The 17621-nt window shown below is 67.4% G+C and overlaps 1 protein-coding gene and 1 non-coding gene across 3 annotated transcripts in view; both read left to right on the top strand.

Moving 5' to 3' along the window:
* Positions 1–5113, top strand: part of BTBD19 (BTB domain containing 19) — a 71313-nt gene extending 66200 nt beyond the window's left edge. The window contains exons 4-7 of one of the 2 annotated variants that reach the window (XM_074962331.1): positions 2076–2144; positions 2948–3079; positions 3836–3961; positions 4836–5113. In XM_074962331.1, the coding sequence (XP_074818432.1) occupies positions 2076–2144; positions 2948–3079; positions 3836–3961; positions 4836–4958 (450 nt within the window). In that variant the 3' untranslated portion in view covers positions 4959–5113. The remainder of the gene's footprint in view (positions 1–2075; positions 2145–2947; positions 3080–3835; positions 3962–4835) is intronic. The other variant, XM_074962330.1, reaches the window with a different exon arrangement.
* A 5800-nt stretch (positions 5114–10913) lies between these two features.
* On the top strand, positions 10914–11077 carry LOC141993060 (U1 spliceosomal RNA). Its single transcript, XR_012640754.1, has one exon. It is a non-coding gene; the product is annotated as a U1 spliceosomal RNA (small nuclear RNA).
* The last annotated feature ends 6544 nt before the right edge of the window (positions 11078–17621 follow it).

Genomic DNA, 17621 nt, shown 5'->3' with positions numbered 1-17621 from the left:
AGCCTCTTCGGCTTCAAGGCCAGACGGGACAGGCGCGATCTGCCATGGCAGGGCGCAGAACTTGCAACACACCCAGAACCTCTGGCTGAGTCACTGCCCCTCTAGCCATGGGTTCAAGACTTCCCGAGACCCCCCATTGACCCTAGTTCAAACCAGCGAGTGACCCGGGCCCCACGCTGCAGCCAGGGTCTCTGCCAAGCTGAGCCGGGGGGAAATTCCTTCCCCACCCCAAACCGGGCGATGGGTTAGGCCCAGCGCAGCCAGACAGCTGGCAGAGAAGTCTCTGTTGGACTCAGAGCCCTCCCCACCCTGTGCCCGCCACCGCCCGTTGGCGTATTCGCTGCGAGCTGGCTCCGATCGGCCACGTGCCCTCGTCGGCCCAGCCATCTTGTCACCCCGGCCCCGCCACGCACTGCTCAGGGGCGCAATGGGCTGGGAAGGGAGCTGCTCCCCGAGGAGCCGGTGCCACGGCCGAGCCGAGCTGGCTGGGGACGGGGATCCGCGAGACCCCCCTGGCTGGGGGGGGGGCAGAGCTGGCCCAGGCCATGGGCCGTGCTGAGGGTGCCAGTCACAGCGGTGGCCAAGCGCGGTGTGAAACCGAGCACTGGGGCTGCTCCCGACTGTGCTGGCTGGGGGAGCATCTCCATGCTCCAGCCCGGCCGTGGGGCGCCCCCTGCTGGCGCCCCTGCAAACCGTGTAAATCCCTCGGGACCGACCTTCACAGGAACCAAGGATCTGGCCCCACTGAATGCCAGGCGGGCACGACTGCCGTGATGGCACGGCTCATGCCCCGTCCCTCGGAGCGGCTGGCGGCCCAAAGCCCTGCTGAGGCTGGAGAACAGGACAGGCTGAGATCCCGTCCGAGGCAGGGCATGTGCGTGCGTGTGTGTGTGTGTGCGCCGTGTGTGCACTGTATGGCTGTGTGTGCTGTGTGTGATTTGTAGAGCTGTGGGTTGTACCTCTGGGTGTGTGTGCTCTGGGTGTGTGTCTCGGTGCCATGTGTGAATTGTGGTGCTGTGTGTTGTATATCTGTGCCGTGTGTGTGTCGGTGTCTGGGTGCCCTGTGTGCACGGCACTGCTGGGTGTGTGTGTCTGTGTGCTGTGTGTGGCAGGGGTACATTGTACCTGTGGGTGTTGGCAGTGCCCCACAGGTGACAGCTCCAGCCCCAGTCACGGACCCCCCGCCCCACGGCTCACTCTCTGCCGTCGCAGGTGCCCGGAGAGACACCAGGGGCAGTGCCAGGGGTTCCCGGCCCTGGCAACACTCCCCTCTGCCCCCCCAACGGAGCAGCAGCCTCGCTGGGCCCCCCCAACCCTTGCCCAGTGCCTTGAGGGTGCAGCGATCCTGGGAGCTCTTTGGGGCGGGGATCCCTGCAAAACCGCCCGGCCCTTGTGCGGCCCTGACCCGCAGGCTCCCTGGGGCGGGGCAGCCTCCCTGCTGGGAAGCGCAAGGGGGTTCTGCCCGCCACCCCCGAGCCCATGTCCCTGCGGCCCCCCAGCAGAGCCAAGCTGAGCCTGGGGCTCCCAGGGTGACGCTCCCAATGAGAGGCTCATGGCCCCGTTTCCCTCCCAGCGAAGGCCGCCAGGGTGACAATGCCCCAGCGGGCACCGAGCGCTGGGCTCCACCGGCTGTCTGGGGCGACGTGGCGAATCCTAGAGCTCGTGAGACTGAGCGATTGTAGGCAGGTGCTAGTCAGACACCCCCGACCCCCAGCTCTGCCGGTGCCCCTCGCTCCCGACCCGCAGCCCCCTGCTAGCCCAGCCCTGGGCTCCCCCACGGCTCCGCCGGTGCCCCTCACTCCCGACCCGCAGCCCCCTGCTAGCCCAGCCCTGGGCTCCCCCACGGCTCCGCCGGAGCCCCTCGCTCCCGACCCGCAGCCCCCTGCTAGCCCAGCCCTGGGCTCCCCCACGGCTCCGCCGGTGCCCCTCACTCCCGACCCGCAGCCCCCTGCTAGCCCAGCCCTGGGCTCCCCCACGGCTCCGCCGGTGCCCCTCACTCCCGACCCGCAGCCCCCTGGTGTGCCATGCCCCCGTCTCCAGCTGACTCCGGCTGTCTGTCTGTGCTCTCCCTGCAGGCGGCTGTGACCTACGGACAGATGGACCTGCAGCAGCACTGCCTGGTGTTCGTGGAGGACCACACGCGGGTATGGGCACTCAGGGAGCGAGGGGGGGCCCAGGACCTCAGCGCTGTGCATCGGCCTGCCCCCCCATGAGCTCTGGCAATACCCCCACGCCCCGCCGGCAGACTCAGGCATGCGGCCAGTGCCCCACGTGGAACCAGCCCTGAGCAGCCAAGAGAAGGGGCATCGCCCCAGGCAGGGGGGCACAGGCCAGGCTGGCCCTGTCAGTGCAGGGCCCTGGGGGGTAGGATGCCCCAGATGGCCATGGGCAGCGGGTGCTGGGTCACGCAGGGGCACTGGGCGAATGGGTCTGGGTCACGCAGGGGGTGCTGGGCGAATGGGTCTGGGTCACGCAGGGGCACTGGGCGAATGGGTCTGGGTCACGCAGGGGGTGCTGGGCGAATGGGTCTGGGTCACGCAGGGGGTGCTGGGCGAGGAGAGCTGGGTCACGTGGGGTTCCCAGGGCCCCTTCTGCCCTCAAGGTCGATGAGTCTGAGCTCCCTCGGGTGGGATGCAGCAGAGGGGTGGTGGGATGGGGCAGGGCAGAGGGGGAATGGAGGTGGGGCGGGTCAGAGGGGTGGCAGGATGGGGCAGGGTGGAGCAGAGGGGTGGCAGGATGGGGCGGGGTGGAGCAGAGGGGTGGCAGGACAGGGGCAGGGCAGAGGGGGCGGGTCAGGGGGGCAGTAGGACAGGGACGATGGGAGGGGTGGGCGGCAGGTACATGCCCGGCAGTTGTGGGGCGGGGTTCTGGGCCCACCCCATGCCAGGTGGGGCCAGCCCCGCTGCCAGGCTGCCAGGGGTGACCGGGCCCGTTTGTGGCACCCCAGGAGGTGGTGCAGACACGGGGCTTCCACGAGCTGTCAGGCGCGGCGCTGGCGGTCGTGCTGCAGAGCGACCGGCTGGCCATCGATGAGCCGGACCTGATCCGGGCTGTGCGGGAATGGGCCCATGTCAGCTCGGTGAGTGCCGGCAGCCCCAGGGCCAGGAGCTGGGGCTCACCCAGGTAGGGGCTTTCTCAGCCCCCACCACGGGGAGGCTGGCAGGGGTCGTTCCCTGGCGTGCGGGGGGTGGGATGTGCCCCTGGTCACCCAGTGAGTGCATGGCAGAGCTGGGAATGAACTCCCCCGACTCTAACCCATAGACCCCACTCCCCGCCCAGAGCCGGGGGAGAACCAGGCGTCCTGGCTGCCAGATCCCTCCGCCCCACTCCTATAGATCCCACTGCCCTCCCCTCCCCTCGCCTCCCAGAGCTGGGGATAGAACCCAGGCATCCTGGCTGCCAGCTCCCACCCACCCCAGCCCACCCTGGAGAAGCAGAGCACAGGTCCCCAGGGGTGTCCCCCACCCAGGACCCAATCTCTGGGGCACAAGCACAGGTGATGCCAGTCCCTGCCCAGCCCTCAGTGCTCCACTGTCTGCCCTGGGGGTGAGATGCCAGGGCTCTGTCCCTTGGGATGCCTGGGGGGGACTGGCCGCTGCAGGGCCGGGCACACAGGAGGGCGGATGGTGGTGGCTGGTGACATGGGCCCCCATCACCTGGGAACCTGGCCGAGACCCCCAGCCCATCTCCTGCCGGCTGCCAAAGAGCTGGGGGGCCCTGCCACCCCGGGGTCAAAGGCCCCAGATCGCATCCCCCCCCTCCTGCTCGCCAGATCCTCCCCGCCCCAGCTCTCCGGGTCATGGATCCGGCCCCTGACTCTGCACTCCTGTTCCAGGCCGTCCTGGAGCGGCCGGTGGCCGAGGTGGCAGCAGGGCCGGTGCGCGAGCTCCGCCTGCCCCTGCTCTCGCCCCGCGAGCTGGCAGCCCTGGAAAGCCACAACCAGAGGGACCCGCTCATCCCGGTGAGAGGCCAGCTGGCTGCGTCTGTCCGGCCGTGTCTGTCCAGCTGTCCTTTGGCCCCATCTGTCTCGGTGTCTGTCTGTCTGTGTCCAGCTGGCTGTGTCCATCTGTCTGTCCATGGGCCCTGGCTGTCTCTGTGTGTGTCCGTCTGTGACCCCCCATCTGTGTCCGTCTGGATGTGTCAGTCTGTATCTGTCTGTCTGTCCATGGGCCCCGGCTGTGTCCGTCTGTCTGTGTCTGTCTGTCCATGGACCTGGGCTGTCTCTGTGTCCATCTGTCTGTGTCCATCTGGCTGTCCACGCTCCCCAGCTGTGTCTGTGTCCGTCTGTCTGTCTGTGCGGCCCTGGCTGTCTACATCCATCTGTCTATGTCCATCTGTCTGTGTCCATCTGTCCATGCACCCCATCTGTGTCTGTGTCCGTCTGTCCACTCACCCCTGGCTGAGATCAGACCCTTGGGAAGGCCTGGCCAGCCTAAGGCATTTGGGGGCGGGGGCTGAGCCCCATGGGACCTGCTCCAGGCCCTTGGGCCAGCCCCTGGGGTTGGTCTGGACAGTGTCCCCAGGACGGGAAGAGGCTGGTGAGAGATGCCAAGGGACTGGGGTCAGGAAGCTGCTGCTGGGGAGAAGCAGGGACGTTTGCAGCACTGACCCAGACGCCTGCCCCACATCCCCCTGCGCCAGGCACCAGCCCTATCGCCCTCTCCGTCCCTGTCACTTCTTGGTGCCTCTTGCAGCCCTGTCCTGCCCCACAGCCCCAAACCCCCTGGTGCCAGTCCCCGTGTCCAGCTGGGCCCGGCTGCAAGCTGTGTGCCCAGGGACAGCCCTGGCATGGCTGGGACCGGCCGCCTTGCAGCAGCCTCGTGTCACCCCCGCAGGTTGAGTGCATCGCTGAGGCCTGGAAGTGCCACGCGCTGAGGAAGGGGAGAGGGGCGCCCTCCCATCTGTACCAGTGCCGCAGGGGCACCCAGCCCCGGGAGCACCACAGCTACCTCCAGTGAGGGGCGGCAGTCAGCGGCGGGCGCCGGATGTTGCCCGGGGGCAGGGAGAGGCTGTTCCTGCGTCTCTGGGACGAGTGACGGGCAAAGCGAACTTCCCAGGACACCGCTGGTCTTGTCCCCCCGACATGCCAGAGCTGGGGGCAGGCCTGGCCCATCCCAGCCAGTGCCGGGCCAGGCTCAGGGCGGCCATTGTCCTGCGTGCGGGGGGGGGGGGGAGGGCTTGTGCTAAGCTCAGCCTGCCCACAACGCCTCACATCTGAGCCTGATCTCGTGTGGAGCTGGGTAAGGTCAGGTTACTACCTCCTGCAGCCCGGGGCCAGCTACAGCAGCCCAGGGGCTGCTCTAATGTACACCTGGGCTGTAACAAGGGCTAGCTGGCAGCCCAGACTAGCCAGAGGGCCCAGCCTGGTGGGCAAGCCCCCTCCTGTCTACCCTGGGGTGCGTGCTGCCTGGGACCCCCCTGAGCCCCGGCTTGGGTTGCTAGCTGCTTTCCAGCCCCTTTGTGCACAGGCCCTGCCTCTCCAGCGTGTGTAGGATCCCAGGCGGGGGTTGGATGCCCACAAGCCCCAGGGCCATGCCTCTCACCAAGTCGCAGGGCCACCAAAGGAGGGGGCCAGCCCTGGCACATGCTGGGCAAGGCCTCAGGGGGGTCACTTGGGGCCCTGGGGCTGCCCTGCACTGCAGGCAGGATCAATACATTTCCATGGAGCTCATTGCTGAGTCAGCGTCTTGATTTCAGCAACGCCTCAGAGCTGGGGGGAGCCCAGGGCTGGGCTAGCAGGGAGCTGCGGGTCGGAAGTGAGGGGCACCAGCAGAGCTGGCGGTGGGTAAAGCCTAGGGCTAGCAGGGGGCTGCAGAGATAGATTAAGGGGGTCTGGGGGGGAGTTGCCCATTGACGGCCTATGGCCAGCACCCCATGTCCCTGCACCCCATATCCCTGGGTGAGTCGGGGTGGGGGCAAGGGGCTTCCCGCTGGAGCTCTGCCTGGGAAAGCCCCTGGGACAGCAGGCTCCCCTTTGTGGCTGTAGCCCCTGCTGGGGGTCCGGACTCCTGGGTTCATTGCCCTGCCACCGGCCCCCTGTGGGACCTCAGGGAAGTTGTGCGCTTGCTCTGTGCCTCAGTTTCCCTATCTACGGCAGGGTTGCCAGGCTGAGACCAGCCAGAGCCCACAGAGGGGTGGCACCAGAGATGGGGTCCCCCAACGCTGGTAGCAAGGGCGCCTGCCAGCTGGGTGGGTAACAGCAGCGGGCACAGTGCAGCATGGCCAGACCGGCCCCCCCATCTGTCGGTCTAGGCTGCCCAGCTCCCTGCACTCTCTGCCCATCACACGTAGCGGCAGCCACTCAGGGTCAGTGCAAGGCGCTGGATCCCGAGGCTGGCGCTGAGCCATCCCTGTGGCACTGATGGGTCTCGACCTCCAGGGACCCCAGCCAGCTCGTGGCCCAGCCTAGCCTGGGCCTGGTGCAGCTCGACGAGCCCTTGGCACCTCTTCCGCCCCACGCCCTGCCTCGCTGGCTCTGGGTCTGCGCTCGGTGTGGTCACCTCCACCTGGCCTGCAGCTAGCCCCTCGGGGTGGGCAGAGCCAGGGCAGCAGGCTGCCTCCACTCCCAGCAGCGCTCTGCCCTGCTGCCCAGGGACACCAAAGGCAGAGGTGAGGGGCCCGCCCAGCCCGGGGAACCAGTACAGCGTTCCCTTCTTCAGCCAGGTGGGGACACTGAGGCCGGGATTACCTAGGACAGTCAGTTCCTCCGGGGCCCATGGGAGCCAATGCCGGGATGTGCTGCCCTGCATGCCCACCCTGTCCAGGGGGCATGGGGCAGCAGGGACACGGCCCTGTGACCCGACAGAGGGGTGCTACACAACCCGACTGCCAGCACGCTGAGCCCAAGGGCTCTGGGCCAGGCATCGACGGGGGACGAGGGCTCAGTGGCCTCCATGGGGAAGGGACCAGGCCAGCCCATGGGCGCCAGCGGGACGCGCCGGGCTCAGGCCTTGGGAGCTGCTGGAGCTTGGCTGCCTGGCAGGCCTCCACCCAGGGGGTCCAGCTTGTCTCCTGCAGGCAGGGCGGGGGCCCTAGTCCAGCTCCTCATTCCCAGGCCCCAGGCCAGGGACGTGACAGTCTATTCTTGGCGCCCTAGGAACTGGCAGCTGAGCCCCTGGGTTGGCCCAGGGGATTTTTAGCTCAGCCCAGGGCCGCTGCTGGATTTCTGGCTTCTTTGCCAGGAACCTCCGGAGCGTCCGGCCAGGGCAGGCCCAGCTCAGGGACTTTGCTCCTGCTCACACCCAGGGTCTTGGCAGCTGAGAGGGAACTGGCAAAGACCACGGGTGAGATGGGGGTGGGGGCCTCAGCCAAGGCTGCAGCTGGGGGGCTGGGCCTGCCGCGACTGCCCAGGCTCAGAAGGGTGAGGCTGGGGCAGGACCTGGCTGGGACACAGCAGGATGACGTGGTGATGGCGATTCAGTGGGGGGTGATGCCCTTCCGGGGCCGTGCAGAGCTAGGGGGCGCTGTGGTAGAGGGGAGCCTTCCCTGACCCTAGTGCCCCAGTGTGGGGGTTAGCTAGGGGGGGCAGTATGATCTGCTGGGGGGCTACCACGCCCTGCTGTGGCCATGGCACCGGGGGGGGCAGCAAGCCCTGCTGTGGCCATGGCACTGGGGGGCACCATGCCCTGCTGTGGCCATGGCTCCCAGGGGGCAGCAAGCCCTGCTGTGGCCATGGCTCCTGGGGGGCAGCAAGCCCTGATGTGGCCATGACTCCCGGGGGGCACCGCGCCCTGATGTGGCCATGACTCCCGGGGGGCACCACGCCCTGCTGTGGCCATGGCACCGGGGGGCACCGCGCCCTGCTGTGGCCATGGCACTGGGGGGCACCGCGCCCTGCTGTGGCCATGGCACCGGGGGGCACCATGCCCTGCTGTGGCCATGGCACCAGGGGGCACCATGCCCTGCTGTGGCCATGGCACCGGGGGGCACTACGCCCTGCTGTGGCCATGGCTCCGGGGGGGCAGCAAGCCCTGCTGTGGCCATGGCACCGGGGGGCACCGCACCCTGCTGTGGCCATGGCTCGGGGGGGGGGCACAGCAGCTGAGTGCAGGCCCTGTGGCGAGGAGGGGCCGGCTGCAGGCCATGTGTGTTTGGGGTGTGGGTTGCTAAGTGGCTGTGGAGCTGAGGCCTGGCTGGGTGCCCGCAGGGAAGCCCTGCCGGAGCCCTCTGGCATGCACTGACTCATCAGCTGAGGCGGGGAGAGGTCGGAGCAGCCCTGGGCCTTGGCAGCGAGGCGATCCAGCCCCTGACGCAGCCGCACTGGGATGACTCACGCTCCAGTCGCCCTGCGCTGGGGTCAGTTGTGGCTGTGCTGGGCGGCTGGCGGAACCAGTGCGGACACGGCTCAGGGGAAAGGGCTCCAGGCAGCGCCGGGATCAGAGGCACCAGAGCCTGGCATGCCAGCAGGGCTGCCACCTGCCCACGTGGTCACAGGAGTGTCATGCTAGTCAGGTAGCTGGCCTGGGAACTGTCAGGGTGCTCAGTGCCCGCGGCCAGCAGCCCTGCCTGTGGGCTCAGCAGCACCCGCGGGGCCTGGTGTTTTGGGACCTCAGAGGTGGCAGCCCCAGATGCTGGGTCGAAGGGGCTGCTCCTCCAGCACATTGCACCTCAGAGAGTCATTTACACTCACTGTGCACAGGGGTAACTGGTCAGCAGTACTGGGGCAGGATTAGGCCCAATGGGCAGGGCCAGGGCAGGATTGGGCCCTTGATTTTCCCCTGACCAGGTCCCCCTGGAGCTGAGCGATCAGCACCTGAATGACACAGCCCTGCACCCTGCCCCACAGGAGGCCACAGGGCTCCCCGGCCCTGCCCCTGCGGGACCTGCCCCCTCACCCGGCCAGGTAGACCCAGAGCTGAGAAGCTGTGACGAGCCCTGACACCCAACCCCAGGCGCCTGCTTGCTGCCCCGGAGCAGGACCTCTGGAGCCAGGTGTGGGGCCAGGGCGGGGGGACTCCTTGGCTTTAATGAGCGAGTTATTCCAGCTGCTGAGTGAGAGCTGGGGCCCTGTGTGCACCCCCCAGCTCTGCCCGCGCCCCCCACTTTCCCAGCCCCAGCCTCCAGCACCCCTGCTGTTCTGCCGGCCTGACTTTGGCTGGCATTACCGGTGCCCCTCACTCCCGGCCCGCAGCCCCTGCTATCCCAGCCCTGGGCACCCCCATAGCTCTGCCGGTGCCCCTCACTCCCGACCTGCAGCCCCTGCTACCCCAGCCCTGGGCACCCCCATAGCTCTGCCGGTGCCCCTCACTCCCGACCCGCAGCCCCCTGCTATCCCAGCCCTGGGCACCCCCATAGCTCTGCCGGTGTCCCTCACTCCCAACCCGCAGCCCCCTGCTATCCCAGCCCTGGGCACCCCCATAGCTCTGCCGGTGCCCCTCCCTCCCGACCCGCAGCCCCCTGCTATCCCAGCCCTGGGCACCCCCATAGCTCTGCCGGTGCCCCTCACTCCCAACCCGCAGCCCGTGCTACCCTGGCCCTGTTTTTCTGATCTTTTTCAAGCCTGGGGTTGGCCCTGGGTGTTGCCCATCCTTGGCGCCCTCCCTCCCCCCCGCTGAGCCCTTTGCTCCCAGTGACTCTGGAGTCCAAAGGCCATGAGGAGTGGGGTGCAGGGCCCCCATTCACGCCACTGCCCAGCCTGGCCAGGGTGGGGACAGAGGTTACTCCAGCAGCTGCCTCCTTATCTCTCTGGCGGGGGGTGGGAGGTGAAACGTGCGCCAGTCCCTTTACGGCACCATAGAAACCGGGCTGGGGCTGGGGCTAGCCTGACACAGAGCTGGGCAGGGTGGGGGAAACCTGCTGCCTCCGGCACCTGCCCCGAAACCCCCTGCCCGGGTTCTGCTCCCAGTGGAGGTGATGCCTGGGACAAAGGAGGAGCTGCCCCCACCCCGCCCCCACCCCCCACCAGCCGGGATCCCTTGGGTGCTGCGAGGAGCCAGCCACTACCCTGCCGGGGACTTGCCGTGTTGGAGCCCCTGCCCCAAGGAGCCAGCTCAGGCCTGCGGGGGTGGGGAGGGGCTGTCCACACACAGCCCTGGGTGGGGTGGGAGGGGCAGCAGGGCAGGCTTGGGGTGCAGGGAGCTGGGGGGAGCTGAGTTGGGGAGTGACCCTCTCCCTAGTCCGGGGGGAGGGGAGATCGTGAATTGGGGAGGAAGATAGCTCGGTGGTTTGAGCACTGGCCTGCTAAACCCAGGGTTGTGAGTTCAATCCTTGAGGGGGCCATTTAGGGATCTGGGCCAAAAATTGGGGATTGGTCCTGCTTTGAGCAGGGGGTTGGACTAGATGACCTCCTGAGGTCCCTTCTTCTGTGGTTGCTGCCCCCGCAGCCCGGGGTGGGGGGGATTCAAACCTGTGCCCCCCGCCCCCAGCAGCTATAACCCCTTGGGTGCCAGGCCCGCCCCGGCTGCAGGGCAAGCTCCGGTAGGGCAGGGATGGGGACAGGCACTGGGGTCTGGGTCATGCCCCCAGATGCTGTTGGGGGGTGAGAAGCTGCCCCCTCATGACCGTGCCAGGAGTGGGGCAGGGAGCCCCGGCCTCGCTGAGATCTCCCCGCCGCCCTGGCTCAGTGGGCACAGCCCCCCCCCACCCCCCCGGATTAATCCCCCACAGCGCTGAAGAGCCGGTCCCGGGCCGGCAGGGGGAGGGGCCCGATCGGAGGGGCGGAGCCGCGGCAGCCCGTATGCAGATGTGTGTGCGCGCAGAGCCTTGTGGGAGCGGGAGCTGCCTGCCGAGCCGGGCCCGAATTTGGCAGGCGGGGCTCGGCGGGGAGAAGGCTGGGGCCCCGGGGACACGTGGGGGCAGGTCGCGGCAGTGGGGGCCGGCGTGGGCGGGGCCGGCGGGCGTGGCGCGGCGGGCCCCACCGTGGGTTGAGAGTGCGGGGCGAGCGAGGGCGGGCGGCGGCTGGGGCTGCGCAACTCATACTTACCTGGCAGGGGAGACACCATGATCACGAAGGTGGTTTTCCCAGGGCGAGGCTCATCCATTGCACTGCGGGTGTGCTGACCCCTGCGATTTCCCCAAATGCGGGAAACTCGACTGCATAATTTGTGGTAGTGGGGGACTGCGTTCGCGCTCTCCCCTGGCAATCGGTCAAAGACAGAAACGCGCCGGGGGCTCGGGGCCGCGTGTTGTCGGCCTCTGGGGTTGCCCTGTCTCGGTTTGCCGCAGCCGCCTCGTTTTCCCGCGGGGGCTTCGCTGCGGTCCCCTCTGTCCGCCCGAGCGGAGCCGCTGGTCCGCCTCCAGCCCCCGGCCCCTCTCGGGCTCCTCCTGCCCCGGCAGCACGAAGCCTGCGATTCGCTCGGCCTCCGGGAGACCTTCCCTTAGGACTTGTGGCACCTTGGAGACCAACCCCTTTATTTGAGCGTAAGCGTCCCTGAGCTTCATGGGCTGTGTCTCTAAGGTGCCACAAGTCCCCCTGTTCTTTCTGCGGACACAGACTCACAGGGCGGCTCCTCGGAAACCGGCCACTCTCTTTCTTCGTACCCGCCACCTTGGGGTGACAGACGCCAGGCTGGCCTGGCACAGCCCCGGGGTGCAGCCGGTTTTTTCCATCGCTTTACCCCCCCCCCCCGAATGCCCTGACGGGGGTTAGGTGGGCTTGGGAGCGGGTTTCCTTTTCACACACCCCCACGGACGGAGCAATGGCGACTTGTGATTCCAGGCCGCACCCAGCTCCCGCCTTTTGCGGGACACCGACACCGACGGGAGACGCCTGACTGGGGCAGAAGGACAGGGCGATGGGAGTGTTTCGGGGCCCGGAGCCCGACTTCCAAAGGGGGCCGCGGCCCCTGGCCCAGCGCACCTCCCAGCGCTACCCAAGGGGTGGGCACGGCCCAGCCCGGCCCACCGAGGGCGGTGAGTTAGGATGGGCCGCTCACGACCCTGCTGGCTTGTCAAGTCGGCGGGGAGCCCCTGTGTCCCCGGGCGGCTGTGGGGACGCGCCGTGTCGGCCGGCGGGGGAGAGGACGGCAGCCCGGACAGCCGTGCGCGGCCTCCCGCTGGAGCGGAAACTGGACGTTTCTCTGGCTGTGCTTGAGAGAGGAGCGGGGCGGGTAGGAGCACTTTAATTGTGGGGCGGGGAGGAAGAAGGGCCGGAGCAAGGGCAGAGATGGGGCTGGCGCAGGGTCGGGGGGCTGGCTACATAGGGAGGAAAAAACTCGGCTCCATGAAATATTTCAGACCGTTCTCCCTGAACAGGGCTGGTTTGTGATGCCTTTAGGGACGCGTTTTCTTTCCAAACAGACTCCATCCCAAACGGCGGTGCTAACATGCCCCCCTCCCCGCCCCTCCGCCATTACCCCACTGTCCAAGCGTCTTCCTAATCTTCACTGTCGTTCTCCTCCCAAGGCTCGTGCGAGCAGGGAAGCGCCATCAGCCCCATTTTCCGGATGGGAAAACTGAGGCCCAGCGCGCCTGAGTGACGAGGTGACGGTGGGAGAGCAGGGGGCAGGAGCCCGAGGCTTTCTCTTCGGGTTCCTGCTCCTCCCCCCACCCCCCCACCTTCTGGCTGGTTTGTGAGTGGCTCCTGCTCCCCCCATGGCCTTTTTGCCCCATCTCTGCTCTGTCTGCTGAGGCCCTGGTGAGCCCAGTTCAGGAGTGGGGCCGGCTCGGCGGGCTGGGGACAATGGTGGCCTGAACCCACCCTGAGGCCTCTCAAAGTCCGTTCCCTGATGGCGCCGCCCATGGCAGCTGCTTGCCTGCACCAGAGTTCCTGGAGGCACACATGCAGTGAGTTTGCTGGGCTCAGAGCACTTGGTTTGGCACCAAGGAGCTGCCTGCTCGGGGGTGGGGAGGGCTGCCAGGACCGGGCGGTGTAGGCCTGGCAGCCTCGGAAGCGGTGGGGAGGGAAGCGTGCTGACTGCTGCTGTCCTCCCCTGGGCAAGGGGCCCCCTGGTTGCAGGGCCATACAGCCACCCCATGGCAGCACTGGGAGGGCCCCGCCCTTGTCAGGGCAATGGGGCAGCATGGAAGGCATCCAGCCCAGCCACAGAAGCCAGCCTAGGAGCCGTGCACGCAACCCAGTGCTAGCTGCAGAGGGCAAGAAGGTCAGAGGAGGCCCCTGCCACTCAGCACCGGCCCGTGGGGGGGGCGGGGGGGGGAGAATGGGGCCATGGGCAGCTGGGGATGCAAGTGGGGCACTGGCTGTGGGGGCCCCCAAGCCCAGTGCGTGAGCATCTGCTGCCCCCTTGTGGGGAGAAGGTGCAAGTGCTGGGAGCCCCTGCCCAGTGAAGGCTCGTGGCCCCCCCCACGCCCTGGGGGGGGGGGGGAGGGGATCTGTTACCCTTCGGGCCCATGCACAGCTCAGCGGCCCCATGGCAAGGGTGCGCATTGGGCTGGCGTCTGCTGGGCAGGGCAGAGGGGGGTCTCGTCCAGCGCTTGCCCTGCCTGGTGCTGACACCTGCCCCCTCTGCGAACTGGCGCACTCCCTGATGGCACACGCAGCCCGGGGCAGGGGCAGCACCTGCCTCCCGTCCCGGGCCTGATGGGGCCATTCAGTCCCTCCAGCCGTGGGACCGGGGTGGGTGTGCCGGGACCACCTCGCCCCCCACTGTCAGGGCTGAGCGCCCCAAACTCATTGCATGGCCAGGGCCTGGAGCCAGGCAGGCGGCATCAGTCCCAGCTGGTGCCTTTAACCAGCAGGAAATGACCCTGCCACCAAAGAGTGGCTGGACAGGAGCCCTGGCATCTCCCACCCCGCGGTCCGCCCAGCTCTGCACAGGGGTCTGGCAACCCCAGCCCCTCACTGATCACACTATGGGCCTGACCCGCATTTCTGGGGCTCCCAGCTCTGTCCTGCGGGCTATCGCTGGGCGGGGCCCTACGTGTGATGAGTTGGGGGGGCTCAGCCAGTCATTACTGGTATTTTCATGCACTTGCACAGCTACTTCCTCGCACAGTTGATGTCCAGCTCCCCTCTCCCCCACCCCATTCCTGGTCACAACGTGGCCTGTGTCTGATGCCACCCCCCCCCCCAACCACACACACCTGGTGAGCGGTTCAGCCCCGCCCCTTGCTTTTGCCCCACACAAGATTCTGGAACTAGGCAGAGGGCTAGAACCCAGGCGTCCTGGCGCCCAGCTGCTCTGCTCTAGCCACAGGGCCCCACTCCCCTCCCAGCGCTGGGCTAGAACCGCTGCCTCTAAGCACAGGGCAACGGTGGGACTAAAGGGTCTCATGCCCCCCACCAGTTCATTTGGCCAGATCCCGGCGCCCCCAGCACTTTGCAGAGCTGCCGGCGGCTTTGGGGCGCGCGAATGGGTGCCGTGTCAATGCAGCACCGGCCGGGTCCCTGGGGCCCCTTGCTGCACCGCACGGCTCGGATTCAGGCACTGCATTGGCTCACTGGGCGCCAACCGTTCGCTGGCCCCGCGGCAGCCGGCCAGTGTCCCCTCGTGCCGCTCATGGTGCGGGGCGTCCCGTGGCACGGCAGGGCCTACGCCGCGCTCAGGGGCTACATGGGCCAGCGCTCGGGCCGGGTGTCTACCCAGCTTGCCAGCACCTTCAGCTCCAGCTGGCTCATCAATGGGCACATGCCAGCCTAGAGCCAAGTGCAGCCCTTTGGCCTGGCCCAGCTGGGTGGGCTGCAAGTCCTCCCCAGCTGGCGGGGTGGGGGGTGGGGTGGTTAAACCATCCCCCACCCCCCGCAGGGGCCCTGGTGCCGTAAACCCTGCTCATGTGGGTCCCATCAGGGGTGCATCACACACCTTAAAACAGCCCCTGAAACCCCCCCCGCCCCCCCCACACACACCTGGCAGTGCCGGGCCCCTGGGCCCACATGCAGGTGAGCACAGGGCCTGCAGGGGGCAGTGTTTGCCTGTGGAATCGGGGCACAGGGCCACGGCCACCCGCCTGGCAGGAGCCAGCCCAGGTCCCCCAGCACCGTCCGTGCCTGGCTGGGGAGCCTGACCCCCCATCAGTCACTGAGGGGAGATCCGGCCCCCACGCTCCCAGTCAGCCTGCGAGCCTGAGGCCAGCTGTGAGCCAAGTGGGCAGCACACCCCCCTAAAGCCCCCATACACACACTGCCCCCCAGCCTGTGCCCTCTAGACCCCCCCCATACACACACTGCCCCCACTGTCCTCTACAGACCCCCCCACAGTAGCTCCCCAGCTTTGTGAATGCTCCCCTACCTCCACGCAGCCATGTACACACTGCCCAAAACACCCCACCCCAAACATACATCGGGCGCACACACTGCCCTGCCACAAATGTGTCCCCACACACGTGTGCATTCACTAAGGCTGTCCCCCCCAGGCCTCCCCTCCCCGCAACCTGCAGAGATCCCCACACTCACCCTCCCCCGGCTCCACACACACACACTCACTCTCTCTCTCTCTCTCTCTCACGGGCCAGACGAAGAACGAGGCCGGGACACCAGCAGATCCGGGATAGACAATATATATTTTACTCTTTAAAAATAAACCTTCCAGCCCACAGCTAAGGGTCTGTACAAACTACAAAAATAAACCTTTCTTCTTTGTAATATAAATAATTTATATGGCATGGCCCGACTGGGGCCGGGGCACCGCGTGCCCCGCCTGCCCCCCATGTCTCAGGGGGCGCCGGGGGCAGGCGCGCCGCTTGGCGGCTCAGGGCAGTGGGTACCCCAGCTCCACGCCGTACTGACGGCTGAGTTACTTCCACCAGCCACACCCACTGGCCCAGGCGGGGACAATCGCTGAGAAGCTGCCGGTTGGACCAGGCCCCCGTCGCCGCCATGGGCAAGGAACCCAAAGGCAAGCCCCAGGCGGGGCTGATGGGGACCCTGGGGCCGGAGGGGGCTTTAAAGTGCCGGGGAACGGAGAGGCAAGGGCCAGCAACTCCACGCCAACCCCCTGGGAGCCCAGCTGATCTCTGTTTGCCTCCAGCGAGTGGCCCCAGCCACAGGATTGGGGTCCAGCAGGCAGGGGGGAAAAGCCCATCCTAGGGGGCAGGGCAGGTTTCAAAGGCTCCCTGATCTGGCTGCAAGTGCCCAGGCGGGTGTGGGGTGTGTGTGTGTGGGTGGCGGGGGGGTCATGCAGGGGAGTTGTGCAATTGCACAAGGGTGTTTGGAATACACCCCTCCCGCACCAGTCAACTTCCATTGGGCAGCATCAAGGGACCCCATAAAGGGCGTCAGCAAGACATATGGGGTACCTAGGTCTTGGATGGGCTTGGATGGGGGAGCACATCCCGCTCCAATTTGCCCCAGATCCCCTTCCTGCCAGGACACCCCCCCCGCCCATCCAACACACAGGAGGAGCCCTCACAGTTCGGTCTCACAGCCATTTACAAAGGAGGATGGGTAGCGTTGTCCCCATGGGGAAACTGAGGCAGGGAGGAAGGGAGTACTTTTCCCAAGGAGTGGGGAGGAGAACCCAGGTGTCCTGAGGCCCAGGCCAGAGCTCTATTCATTAGGCCCCGCTGGATCTGGGCCCTGCTGGTGTCAGGATTTAGGTGTTAAAGTGAGAAAATGTCCTACTCTGTGAGCGAGAGTTTCCCTTTTCAGTAACTAGGGTCAGGGTTGTTCCCATCTCCCAGGGTGGGGGGGACACGGCCCCTGTTCCAGCCCCTCGCCTGAGTCCAGGGCGCCCCCTGGGCCAGAGCTCAGCCCCCCGCAGCAGGGGAAGGGAAGCTCCCCCCGACGCTCCCATCCCAGGCCAGGGAGGGGTCGGGTCTCCCCACTGGGGCTGGCATCTCATTCCCCTGTTGGGGGCGTTGCTGGGCCTCTCCCCAGACACAGTTGCTCCCTGCCCTGGTCTCCTGGGGAGCCCCACGACTCAGTGCTGGGGACAGGGCAGCAGGGCACGGCCCTGGCTCCTGCCCAAGGGATCCGCTAAGCGCCCCCCAGCCCCAGGGCATACGCAAAACGGGCAGCTTCCTGCCCCTGCCAGTGCGGGGTGCAGAGCCCCGGGACAACCCGCTTGGGCAGGGACCTGACCTGGGAACACTGGAGTGGGGGACAGCTGGGGGGAGTGGGGAAAGGGAATGGCTGAGGGGCCAGCCCGTTCACACACACCTTGCATAGAAACCTTGATGTAGCGATTCCCCCAAAGGCTCTGCTGTGCCCCCCAGCCAGGGGCAGCAGCCCCCGCCAGCCCAGCCCAGCCATCGCCTGCTGCGGGGCTCGGGGCGCTACCAGGTGAGGTCAGGGCAGATCTCCGTCCCAGCGCGGAGCAATAATAATAAAATAAGAATAATTAATCACTGGGGAATAGCAGCAAATGCAGGGATGGCGGCAGCCCCGCTCCTGCCCTCGCCCGTGGGCACTGCCCCTGCTGGCAGCGCCAGGCGCAGGTCACCCATCCAACAGCTCGCTCCAGCTCAGTGTTCAGCTGGCATCCACGCACGGGTGCCAGCGCTCGCCGCGTCTCTCCGCTCTGCCCGCTCCCTGGGCACGGGAGCTGGATCCGGCCGCACGGCAGGCCTTGGCTAGGAACCACGGCGCTTCCCGGGGCAACCTGTGCGGAGACACAAGACAGCCGGGTTAGCCGGATCCCCAACAGGGCTACAGCTCTGCTGGCTTCTCCAAGGCATCTGTCCGCAGGGGCCTCCCACACGCCACGAGCACCCGTGGAGTCGACACGCTCCGTGGCCCGTGTGTGCGTGGGCAGGCGTGCACCCTGCGCATGTCCCTGTCTGTGGGC

Source organism: Natator depressus, chromosome 8 (assembly GCF_965152275.1).
Source record: "Natator depressus isolate rNatDep1 chromosome 8, rNatDep2.hap1, whole genome shotgun sequence".
NCBI classification, from domain to species: Eukaryota; Metazoa; Chordata; order Testudines; family Cheloniidae; genus Natator; species Natator depressus.
This window is presented reverse-complemented; position numbering and strand designations above follow the sequence as displayed.